Raw genomic sequence first — 18,674 nt, 5'->3', positions numbered from 1 at the left:
GGTAATAATAATTATAACAATAAATACGACGTCCTCAAAACAGCAGAATGGTGTAAAGATTGTAGTGCAATCTGAAGTAGTGCTAAAGTGAAGAAATGCTAAAGTGACAATAACAGAATAACTGAGAGAGGTAGAATTAAGTGTATGAGAATGTGGCAGCACCACTGGGAAGGGGGTGTAAAAAAGGTGATTGGTTCACAAGTCTGATAGCAGAGGGGAAGGAGCTGAAGTCTGGATGTCCGGGCTTTCAAGCTCCTGTATCTTCTCCCAGAAGGTAGAAGAGAGAAAAGAGAATGACCGGGGTGGCAGGCATCCTCGATGATATTCTTAGCCTTCCTGAAGCAACACACCATGATGGATTGGATGGAAGGAAGTGACGAGCCTGTGAAGGACTGGGCTGTGGTTACCGCTCTCTGCAGGTTCCATCGGCCATCTGCAGGTTTGCAGATGATACCACCATTGTAGGCCGTACCTCAAACAGCGATGAGTCGGAGTACAGGAAGGAGATAGAGAGCTTAGTGGAATGGTGTCATGACAACAACCTTGCCCTCAATGTCAACAAAACAAAAGAGCTGGTCATTGACTTCAGGAAAGGGGGCGGTGTACATGCACCTGTTTACATCAATGGTGCTAAGGTCGAGAGGGTTGAGAGCATCACCAACAGCCTGTCCTGGTCAAATCACATAGATGCCATGGCCAAGAAAACTCACCAGTACCTCTACTTCCTCAGGAGGCTAAAGGAATTTGGTTTGTCCCCTTTGACTCTCACCAACTTTTACAGATGCACCATAGAATCCATCCTATCTGGACGTATCACGGCTTGGTACGGCAACTGCTCTGCCCAGGACTGCAAGAAACTGCAGAGAGTTGTGGACACAGCCCAGCGCATTACGGACACCAGCCTCCCCTCCTTGGACTCTGGCTTTACCTCTCGCTGTCTTGGTGAAGCAGCCAGCGTAATCAAAGACCCCACCCACCCAGGACATTCTCTCTTCTCTTCCATCGGGTAGAAGATACAGGAGCCTGAGGGCACGTACCACCAGACTTAAGGACAGCTTCTACCCCACTGTGATAAGACTATTGAACGGTTCCCTTATACAATGAGATGGACTATGACCTCACAATCTACTTTGTGACCTTTCACCTTATTGCACTGCACTCTCTGTAGCTGTGACACTTTACTCAGTACTGTTATTGTTTTTTTTAACCCGTACTACGTCAACGCACTCTGTACTAACTCAATGTAACTGCACTGTGTAATGAATTGACCTATATGATTGGATTGTCAAACAAGCCTTTCACTGTACCTGGGTACAAGTGACAATAATAAACCAATACCAGAACAGAGCAGTTGCCACATCAGGCTGAGATGAACCCATCAGGATACCTTCCATAGCACATCTGTAAAAGTTCGAGAGAATCCTCGTGGACATGCCAAATCTTCTCGGACGCCTAAGTAAACATGCTGATGCACTTTCTTGATCACCATATCAGTGTGAATTTGAAATGTTATATCTGAAGGTTGTACCAAGATAAAGCCTTTTGTACATATCAGTACATCTGAGAACTGAGCTCTCAAAGGATATTTCAATTACATACTAATTCTACTTTTCTTACTTCAGAGACGTGCTGATGCTCAGTAAAATTCCTCAGTTACACTACCAGTCTAGTGTTACCCAGTAGCAATGCTGTAGTGATTGTATAACAGTTTCTTACTATTTAACTTCAGTTACGTGTTGGTAAATTGGAATGTCACTTAATTGATTATCCCATGTAGAAACTTGGATGACGTGCATTGGTCTGCTGGCGTAGTATTTTCTTTCTCAGGAGAAAGCAGTGCTAACTTATCTGAATTGTGGCAAACTAAATAACCGATCTGCAAATAGGTGTTAATTCAATGCCTAGTGCATCATATGCAGTAGATTCACAGATGTAGCAAGAAAGCATTACAGCAAGAAACCATTACAATTTGATATGATACCACTATAACCATAAACGCCTTCACCAGCAAAGCTCAAGACATAATGAGCTTTAAGCCCAAGATCCCCAAACTGCTGGTATGTAAGTAAGCACCTAAAAACTGGTTTTCCACAAATTGATCACATTCCCAGACAACTGTGAAACCAACAAGACTTTAAACTGAACTAAAGAATTCCTGAAGCTGTCACTGTTTTGCCAAAACTGTTTTTTTTCCCCCTCAAAATAAGGAGGGAAATACAGCTGGCTGATTTTGGGAGATTCTCACAGAAACAAAAGAAATTTATACAACTGTAAAGAGTACACAAGGACATGAAAGTTAGTCCCATTTGAAGCACAAAAGGAGTTATAAACCTATGATTAATGCGTCAAAAGGACCATCTGGTAGTTGCACAGTTATGAACAGGATCACATGATTCATAGATTGTCCCGAGAATCTAATATATCCCATAGCTATATATGGAAGTATCAAAATGAAGCAGAATTTGTATTGCTATACACAGGTTTAGAAGGTGTATTTGGAGGAGGAAAGGGGACCAGATTTTTGCAGTATAGAGCATGGTTGTTTTGCATATAGGATTGCAAATTGCAAGCACACTGCTGACAGGGCAGATCATTGGCTAACTTGGAAGCCTAGTTCACACAGTTGATTACAATGGTATGAGAAGCTTAAGTTTAAATACCTTGTTAAATTGTTGAAACCTTTACTACTGGCAATTTGTATTTTTGAGAATAAATCACAGGGTTTGATTACCTGAATTGTTGTTGTACTGTGCAATTATCATGATTCAAGTCCATGGTTCAGAGCTCTGTCACAATTGGTTAGCAACCATGAGGCACTACCTACACCGAGGAGATTCAGTCTATTAAGTGTCTTTTAAAAAAAAATGCCAGTAGCATAAATGGAATAGAGGGGGAGTAAAGTTGGATAAAATGTATATTTTCAATGTTACCATTCCTCATTTACTCACACTCACTCATGTCACTAAACATAACTTTTGTGATGGTATCAATCAGCTCACTTGGATACTAATAACATTAGATATTAAATTGGAATTGGTTTATTGTTGTCACATGTACCAAGGTACAGCAAAAAAAAACATCTTGCATACCATTCATACAAATCAATTCATTACATAGTGCATTAAGTACAACGTGAAACAATAACAGAATGCAGAATAAAGTGTCACAGCTACTGAGAAAGTGCAGTGCAGGTAGACAATAAGGTGCAAGGTCATAAAGAGGTAGATTGGGAGGTCAAGAATTCATCTTATTGTACTAGAGAACCATTCAATATTCTTATAACAGCACAATGGAAGCTGTCCTTGAGCCTGATGATATGTGCCCTCAGGCTTTTGTATCTTCTGCCCAATGGGAGAAGGGAGAAGACAGAATGTCTGGGATGGGTGGGGTCTTTGATTATGCTGGCTGCTTTACTGAGGCAGCAAGAAGTATAGGCAGAGTCCATGGAGGGGAGGCTGGTTTCCATGATGTGCTAGACTGTGTCCACAACTCTCTGCAGTTTCTTGCAGACACGGGCAGAGCAGTTGCCATACCAACCCACGATACATCCAGATAGAATGCTATCTGTGGTGCATCGATAAAAGTTGGTGAGTGTCAAAGGGGACATGCCAAATTTCTTTAGCCTCCTGAGGAAGTAGAGGTGCTTGGGAGCTTTCTTGACCGTGGTGTCTATGTGGTTGGACCAGGACAGGCTATTGGTGATGTTCACTCCTAGGAACTTGAAGCTCTCACCCTCAGCACCATTGATATAAACAGGTGCATGTACACTGCCCCCTTTCCTGAAGTCAATGACCAGCTCTTTTGTTTTGCTGACATTGAGGGAAAGGTTGTTATCATGACACCACATCACTAAGCTTTCTATCTCCTTCCTGTACTCCGACTCATCGATATTTGAGTTACAGCCTACTACAGTGGTATCATTTGCAAAGTTGTAGATGGAGTTAGAGCCCAATCTGGTCACGCAGTCATGAGTGTATAGGGAGTAGAGTAGGGAGCCAATGATGCAGCCCTGTGGGGCACCAGTGTTGAAAATAATCATGGCAGAGGTGTTGCTGCCTATCCTTGCTGATTGTAGTCTGTTGGTCAGGAAGTCAAGGATCCAGCTGCAAAGTTGTGTCCTAGGTCTCGGAGTTTGGTGATGAGTTTGCCTGGAATTATAGTATTGAAGGCAGAGCTGTAGTCAGTAAACAATAATCTTTACTGTCCAGATGCTCCATAGATGAGTGTAGGGCCAGGGAGATAGCATCCACCGTAGAACTGTTTTGGCTGTAGGTGAATTGCAGTGGATCGAGGTTGTCTGGGAGGCTGGAGTTAATGCGTGCCATGACCAGCCTCTCAAAGCACGTCACGATGGTAGAAGTCAGAGCCACCGGTCAGCAGTCATTAAGGCATGTATTCTTGCCTTTCTTAAGCAGGGAGAGGTTAAAAATGTCTGCAAATACCCCCACCAGCTGATCTGCTAGGGATCTAAGGACACGGTCAGGAACACGGCTAGATGCTTTCCACAGGTTCACTCTCCGGAAGACCGATCTTACATCTGCAACGGTGACTGTGGGTTCAGGTGCATTGGAGGCTGTCGGTGTGGGTGGTGGCATTCCAATCCCCTTCTGTTCAAAGTGTGCATAGAATGCGTTAAGCTCATCAGGAAGGGATGTAATGTTGCCTGACTTCATTTTGTAGTCCGTTATGGATGAAAGACTTGCCACAATGGACGGCTGGTCTGGGACTCCATTATTCCTAACTTATAATATATTCAAAATAGGTAAACACAAAACCACATCTTCTCCTCTGTACAATTTAGTCACAGTGATGCAGGAGAGCAAGTGACTAGAGAAACTAGTTGAGAAAATATGTCTTAAAAGAAATTCCTGATTAAATGTCCACTAATGTAACAAATGATGCTGGGAATGAATAAATGAATAATTTCTGAGACAGTTTTTTTTTAAATGCTAGCTGTTCATTAGAGAAAAGGCAAGGAAATTCACCCACATTTTCTTACCCATAAACTGCATGTTCCATTTTCAAATCCCAGCCACTTGTCAGTGAAGTGGTGGCATGCAAAGCCCAAATAATGACACCAATAACTTATCTGGAAGACTTTTGTCTTCAAACATGACTGAAAGTGCTGCTGCATGTGGTGTGGGAATTAATCCCAAACTAATGTATTGCAATCATTAATTCTGGATGTTGCCCACTATGGGACACCTTTGGTAAAGTTACTGCCAGTCATCAAACAAATTTGAAGAAACACATTATATTCACTCACCTTCAGCAGGCAAAAGATAAAAGATATCTTTATTAGTTACATGTACATCGAAACACACAGTGAAATACATCTTTTGCGTACAACATTCTGGGGGCGGGATCTCAAAAGGGCTTTCTCATCCTACCTTCTATCCTTTGATATCCAAGAAGTTTGTCCACGTTTGTTGTTGCTCACAGAAAGGTAACCAACTGAGATGTACTCCACAGTAAAATGGCCTGCCAACATTCTAAACTCACACATAATGAATGATCACCAAGGTGAGACAACACAAGCTTCCTCTCCTGAAGAGACAGAAGGCCTCCAACAGGTCTGGAGGCCTTCCGTATCTTCAGAAGAGGAAGGAGAGAGTAAATATTTTGAAAGATATTCAGGCATTCTTAGCACCAGGATCCTTAGTTCATCTTTCTCCACCTGTCTAATGCCTTCAATATAATGAACCATGCTACCCTCCTCCAAATTCTCTCCATTTCTTTCCAGCTGAATGGGATCACATGCACACAATTCCTTTCCTATCTATCCATTTGGAGCCAGTGACTCAGCAACGGCTTTTCTTCTCACTCCCACACCACAAACGCTAGGGTCTCCCAAGGATCTATATTTGTCCCCCCCCCCCCCTTTACTTCTCATCTACATGCTGTCCTTGGCAAGATTATTGGAAAGGACATTCAGATTCAGCTGCATTTCGATAACTCCCAGTTTTTGGGAAATCACCCTGATATTTTCTTGCGTAACTCAGTATATTTAGAATGTTAGGTCACAATATGATGAATGAAATGCAGCTCAATGATCTGACCCACTTATTTGACTGCAAATTAATGAAGATCAAATGTTCCACAGCGAATTAGATAGCCAACCTGCAAGTGGATCACAATGCAAAGTGGAACAAGCACAAAGACAAAAGTGAATCAATTCCGGTGGTATTGCCAAAGCGGTGTCCAATTTCCTAATCAAAGCAATGGCCTGCCACATTGAATACAAAATCAGGTTATATATACAGTTTATATGGCGATTAAGGATTGCTGTGAAACACATTTAAAGTTGGCTTGTTAAAAATTAAAATAGCCATTTAGGAATCCACGTGGTCAATTAAATATTGCTTACATAGAAAGTATCTGAGGGGTCAAAACAGAGCAAAGTTCAGGAAGCAAGTAGCATATTAAAGGTTCTTAAAAAGACTTGTTGCTTTAAATCAAAAGCAAAGATCAGTTTTAAATACCATTTGAACTACTAATGCAAGTAAAAAAAATTGTAATATTGTCATTCGATGTTAGTTAACTGAATTATTCCCAGGTGGCATATTAATTGGACCCAATTTTAGCTTTTGATTTAAGCTGTTCACATCAATAATTTACTTTTCTAGTGGGAACACTGGGAAAATAATGCAAAAACATATCTGTCATGAAAGATTTAAAAAAAAAGTTTTGTAATAGGTCAGTCTACTCTCCTTGCTCCAGAAAAAATGCTCTTAAGACCAAATGGAGAGGAAAATGAATGAGATTAAGTGTATTATGATCCTATTATGATCTCTGTGGCGAGAAATGAAACATGTTTCAATGAATAGGATAAAGGATTCCTCTCGACATTAAGTGGAAGCTCTCACTGCATTTGACACCACAATCACAATCCTTCATCTGACATCAATAAAAAAAAAGTTCCATACAAAAGTACTAACTGAAATCTTGTATAGATATATACCAAAAAAATAAAATGCAGTAAATCCTGTGGAAACATTGTGGCCTGCATTCTCCAGGTCAATTAAATTCAGTCCATTCTTTTAAAAGCTTCACGAAGCAATCAGATACATAGGCGAGCTTTGACTGGCATTCCAACCACTCAGCCAAGCTAACCCAGATCTCCAGTGTCAAATCTGCTGTCTCAATGTTGTATGTTAATTTCATGAATTAAAAAAAAGACATAATTGAATAAATACCTGGCACATCCTTTCAAATCCTATTCGTACTAAGACTAGTATTTGGGTCACTTAAATTAAACCAAATGAAAATATGTTTTTTTTAATTCATGAAATGATTTTTTCTGCTGGCAAGCAGGAAAGAGGTAGAATGCACAATTTAAAGTTACTGGAATGCAATTCGTTTTGTCATGCTAATGACTCTGAGTTTCTTTCAATTTAACTAGCAATTATTTACATCCATAACTATAACTCAACTCTTTATGGCGCAGAATATTAAAAATATCAATTTGCTTTCTTTCAGAAAGATCAGGCTAATTACCAATGCTGATAAGATTACAAGGATAACTCTGTACATTAAAGCTAATTATAAAATAATTAGTTTGGAATAGATATTGCGAACATTATTTACCGACTGATAAGCTGGTTCAGTGCAATGTCTACTGCAAACACATTGCGGATTGCCCTGGATTTTGCTGAGGATACTTCCTGTTCACCTCACCGACTACTGACCACAACATTTTCCGGAACATCAGAGAGACTGGCACTAATCTGGATTCTGATCCAGCATGGTGCCCTCACAATAGCGCTGGGGTCTATGAGCAGCAGAAGAAACAGCGAGGCCATTCAATATAAAAGAACAGGTTAAAGAATACTAAGACGTGCAGAGCTTAAACCAAGAATGGCAAAATCAACTAAGACATTGGGTTTAAAATTGCTGTAATCAAGTATAAATAAATCTCCAACATTAACTTCTATGGCAATAGACTCCAGGCTTGTAAAGTGAAATTTTCAAAGCCAAAATAACTGCCTACAATTATCACTTATAAATATTATCATTTACTGCATTTGCAATTTAATCAAAATGTTCCAGCAACAACTTTCTCTGGTGAAAGATGGGGGGGTAATTAAGTGATTGCTGAGATTTCAGTGCCAAATCAACCAGTGAAGAATGGTAAAGCACCCTTTCTAATGGAGTGGGGTACCTCTGATAGAATCTGCTTGATCTTCATGTTGAACAATGATCTAGAAAGGGGGCAGATTTTTAATTCATTATTATTTTTAATGCAAAATCCAATCCAATACTAGTTGTTTATCGACTTCTCTGTAAGGTTGATTGAAATGGTTTCCTTTCAAAAACAAAGATTTACATAGCACAGCTGGGAGCAGAGTTAGCCAGCTCAAGAGTTTAAACTTAAGAAACATCCTTCACTGAGATGAAGCAATCTGATTTTTGTGTTGCTTAGCATGCATTGTGCCAACGTTAATTATTTTAAGGACACAAGTTATTCCAATTCTTCAAAGAATTTTCTTGCTGAGATTTTTTAAAATTATAAACCAAAGCACTGAAATTATATTTGGGGTTTAGAATTATCATGCAGAAAAAATACAAGGAAAGTAATCCCATTGCTGGCCATGATGGTATCACATGTTTACAGATAGTTATGGGGCAGATAAAGATTTGTTTCATTAACACTTGCTTTATCTCTAATTATTAAAGGGATCTTCACCAAAGCATTCTCAGCCTCATCAGAATTAAAGGCAACATTAAACCTAGATCACACCATCCTTCAGTTCTAACAGCAAAGTATCCAAACAGCAAGCTTTCTAATCTGCAATGTTTTCAAACCTTGGTCAGAGTATCAACACCATAGTTGCTTCGATCCCACTAGTTGTCCAGCTACCATCCTGCACCCCGGGCCATACATTCCCATATATTTTTCAGGCATGTAATCAACACTTTTTGTCTTTGGAGTGCATCTGGTGAATTTCAGCTGAAAAGGACTGGAAATCTAAAATTACAGTGTAAGTTGTTAGAAACACATAGCGGTACAATATGCATTTGAAATAAAAAGGGCCCTGATGAAGAAACCCAAAATGAAAGCCTAATTTTTCATACAGATGATTTTGGCATTGTTTTTAGTTCACGTGTTTTTTTTTTATCTAAACCAGTTTCTTTCTCCAGCAGTGCTAATCTTTAGATGCACTTTCTTCCTCTTGTTAATTAGAAGTTTGCTTGGATTTCTCGTTTTTGAGAAGTTACATTAAAGGTGTGAAATAGATAATGGGTAAAATTTTGGGATTGACATTTGCACCATTAATAAAAACATAAAACTCAAATTTAAAATCATAAGATGGCACACTGACTGCATAAAAAACTTAGCCAGTACTGCATTTGGTCAGTAGATCAAATGTGATGGACGTGCCTTTTACTTTTAACAAAGCCAAGAAGCTTAACAGTACCAACATCTTTTTTTTTTAAAAATGCTGATTATCTATTTTAATAAAAAAATCAATCCCATATCAGTTGATTTTTTGGAAGACATGCACTGAACACAAGATATTGTGAAATCACTCCAGGATCCTGGAATACCATGCAAGATCAGACCAGTGATTTTGGAATTTATTTTCTTAGCTGATTATCAAGGATGTCTTTGCCAATTTATTTTATCAACAATCTACAAAAACAGTCTATTGAGCTGGATCTTATAAGGATTTAATAAACAGGCACGATAATTGGCAGGTCTTGGGATAAGAAGTTCAACTTCAAATCAAGCTTAATACAAAGATTACAAATAATCCAGTTCAACAACTAGCAGTAGCTGAGGAGTGTGGTGAAATCAGAGGCAAGGTTACAGTCACTGCACTTGGTCAGGTAGCATAATTGGCCTTGATATCCCTTTACTGGTAAAGGAACCAGAAGGTGTGGTGAAATCAAGTGATACAGCCTCTCCCAATCTTCAAAGAAATATTTCAAACCAGACCTTAGTTTTTAGATTTAGGCAGACAAAGTGTAATTTGTCACTTTTTGAATAATCAAAAACAGAAAATGCTAGAAATGCTCAGATCATCAGGCAGCATCTAAGGAGAGAAAAACAGAGTTAATATTTCAGGTTGCTCTTTCATCAGGATTGGGAAGTTAGAAATCAAACATGTCTCAAGTTCCAGCGAAGAGAGGCGTGGAAAGAACAAAGGGAATGTCTGTGAAAGAATGAAGCCTGGGAGAGAATGCATAACACAACCAGTAACTAGTTGCAGCTCATCTGTCTAGAGGAGATATAATTAGATGATGATTGAAAACAAAGAAAAAAAGAGAATAAATGCAGGCCTGAGAGATATAAAACACTGTAATTGCCCAGATGGGAGAGGAGGTGCTGTTCTTAAAGCTTAGATTGGCTTTCATTGGAACAGCACAGAAGGTAAGAGACAAATAGGTCAGAGTGAGAGTGCAATGGAGAATTAAACGAACCGCCAAATGGAAGTTCAGGGTCACTCCTTTGGACTGAACAAAGGTGTTCCAAAAAGCTATCATCCAATCTGCCTTTGGTTTCCCCATAGTAAAGGAGACCACATTGCAATTCTTGGGAGTACAGTTTTATATCATATTGTCTAAGCACTGAATGCAATACACCAAATTGGATGGGGGGGGGGGGGGCAGTGCGGAGGGGGTGAAAAGAAGTACATATCTGGTAATAGTGTCACTCTGACACTCACTTCTTCATTTTGAACTGCTTTGAGCCCGCAGTGAATTTCCTCCATTGTTAGAACAGCAACAGATTGAAGCTGTGGAACACTAGTCTGTTCTTTCAATTGGATGCAATAGCATTGATGACAGAAGGCAACCACCATATGGGAAGCCATTTATAGACTCAAGACGCAAAAATTAAAGCAACTAAATTGAAATGAATGAGTTTCTTATCTATAATTATGCACTTCCAAAATTCTGGGAAGAGTTTAGTTCTCAGCAAAATGTAGCTGTTTCACAAACCAGCTTTTCCAAAGTGAAGAGCACAAGAGGAAATTCAGACTATTTGAAGAACTTGTGCACAATACCAAGAGAGGTGTTTTACAGGGGATTGGTTTCCAGATGAAATGAGAGCCCAAAAATCAGAGTTTTATTAAATCCTAGTATGATCACTTCAAAATTATATTTTTCTTTCCCCCAATATAGTTGTGCAAGACTTCCTTCCAAGAATGTAAAGCCTAAGTTTCCTCAATTTTTACTCTTGGCATCATCCTTTTTGCCCCAGGGATCAGTCTCTCGTCTAAACAGTCTCAGAGATGGAATGTCTTTCATTGACCAGCTGGCAACAAACACAGGACAAGACAGTCGCTCAGTTCCAGCAGTGGACTGGCATTATGGGAAGGAATTTCCAAACTATCATGTAAGCACATTTTTCATTAATCAACTAAAGTAGGAGCTCCCTTCCTTAAGGAGAGAGAAGTGTGGCCCAATTGGACATGGATCAGGAGCAGCATCTCATCAGGATGATTTTGGACAGTTGCCACAGTAGCACAAAACATACTCCTAAAGGTTGATTTATTTTTTTTATAGGCACGGTAACAGTTTATGCTGAATTTACTCTTGCAATCAAGATAGGAAATGAAATTTTAAATCTGTTTCACATCAGAAAGCAAGCATTTTTGCCTTATTGTCCCCTCTTGTCAATTTTGTCATTTGTGTAGTGTAACTTTCAATGTTAGCAATGCTGCACACTTTGATCTGATTTCTCAAGTGCTGGAATGAGCCAATTCAGAGAGGAGATTAATTACAACAATGTAACATCCCTAGTTGACATAAAGATTTGCGACTGCATTGCTGTTTGAAGGTTATACTTTCAGCTTGAAGGCTGTCAAAGGAACAAATAGTACACAGATCATGTCATAAACTGAAGTGTTGAATGAAACGAAGAGAGAAACTGCTGGAAGTATTCAGCATCTGTGGAGAGAGAAACTGTTATATGTTTCAGGTAAATAACCTTTTAGTGCAACAGGATGGAGGTTCAGTGCACCAAAGCAGAGTGACTGTGTCAATGAAAATAACACTCGTCACTGGCGGCTGCCCCTTAACTTCATTGTTGGCACCTTCCTCCAAAAACAGGAAGAGCAAAAAAGTTATATTCCCTGCCTCTCAGGTCACATAACAGAAGCATTGCATAGCATAGTTACCTTCAGAGCAACACTTACAATTTTATAAAACAAGAATAGTCCCTGGAAATGCATGTTGTTTACTATAATCTTTGCAATGGTTACTGTTTGTGAAGAGGATTTAGCCCATTTTCTCTTCCATTCTTTTCAAATTTGTTACTTTTAACTTCATACTTTAGCCCTTGGTTTCAGATACAAATTAGTAATCACAGCAAATATTTTCTTTTGATAAATGCAGCACTTGATAATCATTAAGCAAAGTGGACGAACATATCATACACAGTAAAAAAAAATCTTGAGCAATGATAGCTCAACATAACAGCAAACTCTTGAATTGTTAAATTTTGAAGGGGAAAAAGAACTGAAGGTTTTTCTCCCACTAAGGCGGTCCATATCCTTCCTCATATTTTTCACAAGATCTGATCCACAAAAACAACTCAGAACAGTGCTGTACCTTCAGGATCATCAGGCTTCCGAACTTTTTCCCACTCTTCCTGTCTTACTCTGCGCCTTTCATCTAATTCGGCCTCAGTTACGAACCGTTTCTTAATGAGGCTATCTTCAGTCCCACTGTCCATTCTTCAATGAAGTGACTGCAAAACAATTAAATAATTTGACATTTACTGCTGTCCCACCTCAATTTGTCAACATGATCTACTTAAAAGTTGAATGCAACATCACCTAAACATTAATATATCATTGTGTTAAAAGTTCCCAAAGCCACAGATTTAACTCCCCAACACAGAATTCAAAACTGGGCACTCAAAGAGTGAAAGCATCCAGACTGTTTTCAGTCATAAGCTCTTTACACAATGAACTAGGTCATTTTCCTCAGCTACGCGAGTGAGAACTCCTTCCTACCAATATCTTAGCAAAACAGTCCTTTGCACTTCTAATCCCAATGTAATATTCAAATATGTAATGGGAAACCAACATTATCATTGACAGCTACCTGTACTTTGAAACTGCCATATTATTAATAATGGCAATCAGAATATGCAATGAAGACAGCCACAGAAACTGGCTTGAAGAAATGTTAAATTAAATAAATATATGGAGACAGTTTAATGCCAAAAGGTTATGCAAAACTAAGGTAATAAGTACTATTGTTAACTGAATTCAGTTTTGTTACATTCACTCTTGATATTTCACCACTCAAATATTAGAAATCATAAAACAAAGAGAAAATAAAATTCATCCCAGAAAATAAGCATTTTCTGTGGGGGAAGCGACAACTGGTCGATGGCTCTTTTCATTCATCATTAATCAATGAATGGACTACTCAATTCAATGGGAAATTGAGACCAAAGTATGAATTTGTGAAAGTAAATCAGGTAGTTGTCATTTATCGAAGGGAATATCTTCAGGAAAGAGATCAACTTTTATTCCTATCCTCTCCACCAAAGTACTTTATTTCCATTGATTCTCATTACCAGGTGACAAAAATAGAAATCTGCAAATATAAATTGAAACTCTCTCTTATGCATTTCCATACTAAAAGCCTGCAGCATGATTCAAGTCCTGTGTCTCAAATGTCAGTACTTGAATTCATTACCTTCACGGATTACATGTACGCATCTATTTCTGGCATATACAGTCCCTGCCTCAAAAAAGGTTTCAAATGTCAAATGTCTATAATACAAAATTACAAAGTAAATAAAAACTACTTTTTGGACAAACAAAGCCATTCTCAAATTTAAAGGAATCACAGAGGAACACCAAAGGAGACCACGTGTAAATTAAAAGTTATAGCAAAATGATGCTTCACTGACCAATTTAATATTGTACGACAGAAAAAGCTAAAGACTAATGTAGATTATCAGCAACCGATCATCCAATAAATTCTTGATACTTCCTTTCATAAGAGTCAACTTGTTTTTAGGGGAAAGGTATAGATCAAGTGGACAGTCAGAAACTTTTTCCCAGGTCGACAATGGCTAACACGAGGGGACATAATTTTAAGATGATTGGAGGAAGGTATAAGGGGGATGTCAGGGGTAATTTTTTTTGCACAGAGAGTGGTGGGTGTGTGGAACGCACTGCTAGCAGAGGTTATGGGGGCAGATATATTAGGGACATTTAAGACACTCTTAGATAGACATATGAATGATAGAAAAATAGGGGGCTATGAAGGATAGAAGGGTTAGATAGATCTTAGAGCAGGATAAAATGTCGGCACAACATTGTGGGCCGAAGGGCCTCTACTGTGCTGTAGTGTTCTGTAAAAGGATTTTCCCAGTGCCAACATGCTTTCCATCAGAAGATAGACAAAATGTCTGATTAATCAGCTTGGGGAGAGATAATTTTATCTTCATAAACATGGCTGATCCAAAGAACTTCCCCACACTACAATTTGGCCATTTTATGCATCTAGTTTGTCGTCATTCTTGGTCCCACCAATATCCATTCACCTCTCACCTCTATACTCACTGACCAGCATTAGCTCCAAGTGAATCCAAACCTCAAATTTTATAATTCTCGAACAGTTTTCAAATCTCTCAATGGCCTCCCCACTCCCAATCTCCAAACCCTCAGCGATTTCTCTACACTCCGCAGCCTAGGATCTTGAACAAAAACAATTTTCCTCACTTTCTGAATGTACCTTTAACTAACTGGTACTAAGCTCCAATATGTCCTCTCTAAATCTCACCATCTCTCAAGTTCCCTCACGTTATTCAAAAGCCAACCTTTTCAGCTAAGCTTTTAAGTCTTCTGCCCTCATACCTTATGATTGTCCATTTGTGTTTGATAATGCTGTGTGAAGTCACTTGTGATGTCTTGTATTAAAAGGCACCATATACAAAAGAAAATTTATTATCCAAATCAACTATTTCATACCATGCTCCCTTGCTCCCAGACGTTGAGACATTTTGTTATAACAACAGTTCTTCGACAAATAAGAAACCATTAAATTGCATTGAATTTTATTCCATTTCCTTCTAAATGCAAATTGAATATTTGTGGTTAATTTTATTTTTACTTTTTCTTTAAAAAAAAGCTTAAATAGTTCTTAAAGCACAATGGTGTCCATCTTTCTCTGTTAAGAATCCTTTGGCATTCCTTGTGGATAAATGCAAATGAATCACAAGAGGGCTGCAATTTCCGACTATAGTAGGAACATGGTGACTACATACAATCTTATTTTGTGAACCAGACAGAATAATCCCAAAATTAATGCGATTATAAAAGAAGCCAGAGGTATCGCAGACTAACCAAAGAAAATAAATAGTCTTGTATGTTTTGCTCACCCAGAATTGAATGATGTGCGATATTAAAAAGATGTTAAAATTTATGAGAAGAAATTATACAGATTTATATTTCATGAAAGTTACCTCCAGGGGATATCTTGAACATTTCATCATTGCAATGGATGTCCAATTTTTTTTCTTTTACAAATGAATGAGAAAACTAAAACCTAAACAGTAAAAAAGACATTACATTCCACTAACAGAACCCACAAATTCAGAATAACCAAATTTTTCATGCATTTAAATTCCACAGACAAAGCACATACCAATCAAAACAACAACTCCAGCATACAAAATGCAGTGTTAAAGAGGAGTCAATTATCAACAAGCAACTCCTAATGCAACACTGCATATACAGCAGGACAATCCACAGAACTGGTACACTCCATTTTGTGCAGAGCAATAATGCCTGTTAGAAAAAAGCTTGGCATTTCGCAAAATAACTTGTTTATGGTGAAGTGCAAATAACATAAATATAAAAAGTTCCATTTCAGTCACAGCAGTGTGGTGCATTCCAAGCATATAATGCCAACCCCTAGAGGTGCCACTAAGCTCTGAACCATGGGTTTGTATCCTTGGTATGGTTGACCCTTGTTATCATCAAAATTTTAGGAAAGTATGAAGTTTTGAACACTCACAACGATCATTAGTACACTTACGAATTCTATCCTTCCAAATTTTGGCTACATCTAGAAGTTAGTACCTTGATCAATATAATAATGAAATACAGTACAAAGCTGCACAAGATTTGAACATATGAAAAAGGCAAGTTTTGAAGTCAAGCTTTTAGCTAAAACTGAACTGAAGACAAATTATGAAAGACCATTCCAACAGTAATACAGGGAAACTCTCCCAATCGTCACAAGGCAATCAAGCAAGCCACAAAATAAACACTTACCCATCATACATCATCTGACATACTTGATCAGTCCCTCCATTTGTTTCTGGATCGTTTAAAGAACACAGTATTTTATACGACCAAAAGTGACCATTTACCCCATCCCAGACAGGTCAAAAGCTGCGTACTGCTTTCTTACCCAACTTCACATAACTACTTCTCATTCATCCTCACAAAATTAACATGCTTCTGGCCAGTCAGTGAATCCCAGGACATTGATGCTGGCGGACGCAGTGATGGTAATGCTATTCAATATCAAGAGCAGGTTGGGCAATTCTCGCCTTTTGGGAATGACCACTGTCTGGCATACTGAGAATGTTATTTGCCACTTAACAGTTCATGCCTGAATGTTTTCAGTCTTGCTGGCTGCAGAGATGCTAATAGAATTGAAAGTTAAGGAATCAGCAACTAACGTCTCCACATCTGACCTTAAATGGCAGGAAAGGCCGTCATTGAGTCATAGAATCATGAAGTCATACAGCATGATCAAGACCTTCAGCCCTCCAAGTCCATCAAGAACCAACTTATACTAATCTCTTTTTATTCTCCCCACATTCCCATGAACACCTACACCCAACCCCCCCCCCACCCTCCCAGATTCTACTAGTCACCCATACACTATGGACAATTTTCAACAGCCAACTACCAAACCACACGTATTTGGGATGCGGGAGGAAACCAGATCATCGAGAGGATAACGTGTGGTCACAGGAAAAACGTGCAAACTCCACACACAAGTCAGGGCTGAATCCAGCTGCCGGAGCTGTGAGGCAGCAGCTCTACATGCCTAGTGTGTCCATGCCAGCCATCAAGAGCCTATCTATAGAAATCCCATTTTCCAGCATGTGGCCCATAGCCCTCTACAGAATGGCATTTAAAGTGCTCACCCATATACTTCTTAAATGTTCCACCATCTCCTCAAACAATGTGTTCTGGATTTCAACATCACTCTAGGTGAAAGAAATTCTTCCTCCAATCCTCTCTAAATCTCCTAACTCTTATCTTACTTAAATCTATGTCTTCTGGTCATAAATGCCTGGTAAGGGGAAAAACATTTCTCAATACCCTTCATATCTGTGCCCCACAATTTTGTATACCCCATTCAGGATCCCCTTAGCTTTCTCTGCTCCCAGGAAAACAAACCCAGCCTATCCAATCTCACTTCATAGCTGAAACGCTCAATCCCACCCAACATCCTGGTGAATCTCTTCTCCAGTGTAAACCCTCAAGTGCATTTTTCAGGTAGGTGCAAGTGCTGTAACTGTACTAGAACAGCTTGTCTAGAGACCAAGGATTGTTAATCCAGAATATAGTTTACTAGTCTGGTAATTTAGGTGCTGTGCTACCACCACATCCAACCAATGTTGCCCAAGATATAGCTGCAGAATGGTCAATGGACAAATCCCTAAAGATGTCCTTTACTAGTAGCTCTCAACTGGCAAGGGATCAGCTGGCAGGACAGGGTGAAGATTCAAGGAGGCTTCTGAAGAGGGCATGAAAACATTCAGAATTTGGCATAGCATCTGGGAAGAAATGGATGATGAAAAAGACAATGGTAAACAGTTTGCAATGGACTACACATCACAGAAGATGGACTGGCCCAGCAACCAGACGAAGCTTTCCATAGAGAATCAACCTTAAAAAGATGCACTTGAAAATTTATTTGCAGAGATTGCAAACAGATCGGCTTACCCTACACCCGACATTTTAATCATAAACAACAGCTTCCAAGTAGAGAATGCAAATTTTTTTCCAGATAGACAGATCAAAATCCATCATTCCCATTTATATTCTTGTTGCTTTTCTTCATATTCATCTACCACTGAGAAAAATGTTAATTTGGCTCAGTGGGAGAGGAATACGAAATTTTATCTCTCAACCAATCTTAGTACAGAAGATTTTCTGGCACTTTATCTCTGTTGTTTATAGAATCTAGCTTTGAACAAATTATTACAGTTATTCCTACATTACAACAGTGCCTGCACTTGAAAAGTACTTGGTCGGTTGTGAAACTCTTCAGGATATCTTGAAAGTACGCATAGGCTATTACAAATGTGCTAGAATCTTCAGTATTTTAAGAAAGCAAACATTCCTGACCATACTTCAAATCGATTGAAAAATTACTGACTAGAGATTTGACCTCAGCCTAATAGTATGCAAGGCTGTCACAATTAAACCAGGCTGGTTGGAAAACAATTTCTCCTATCATGCACAGGCACCAAGCATCAACTTCAATTAGAGGGGCATTCCAAGAAAGTCTACCCGCGAACAGGGAGGAGGAGGAAAGATGGGGAAAGAAAAAGTAACTCACTGGGCTGCTCTCATAAACTGAGGGCACATTTCAGTACCAAAACCAAACAAAAATAAAGCACAGCAGGAGATTGACATGAAAATACATCATCATTACTAGAAGAAAGTACCACT

At 38.9% G+C, this 18,674-nt stretch overlaps 1 protein-coding gene across 1 annotated transcript in view; it reads right to left on the bottom strand.

Annotated features, from left to right (window-relative positions):
- psme3ip1 (proteasome activator subunit 3 interacting protein 1) overlaps positions 1–15,458 on the bottom strand; it is a 55,179-nt gene extending 39,721 nt beyond the window's left edge. The window contains exons 1-2 of the mRNA XM_052028363.1: positions 15,437–15,458; positions 12,559–12,697 (exon numbers count right to left, since the gene is read on the bottom strand). Of these exons, the coding sequence (XP_051884323.1) occupies positions 12,559–12,682 (124 nt within the window). The 5' untranslated portion in view covers positions 12,683–12,697; positions 15,437–15,458. The remainder of the gene's footprint in view (positions 1–12,558; positions 12,698–15,436) is intronic.
- Positions 15,459–18,674: the final 3,216 nt, after the last annotated feature.

The sequence above is a fragment of the Pristis pectinata genome, chromosome 13 (assembly GCF_009764475.1).
Source record: "Pristis pectinata isolate sPriPec2 chromosome 13, sPriPec2.1.pri, whole genome shotgun sequence".
Lineage (NCBI taxonomy): Eukaryota > Metazoa > Chordata > Chondrichthyes > Rhinopristiformes > Pristidae > Pristis > Pristis pectinata.
Note: the sequence above shows the minus strand (reverse complement) of the source record. Positions and strands in the feature narration are given on the sequence as shown.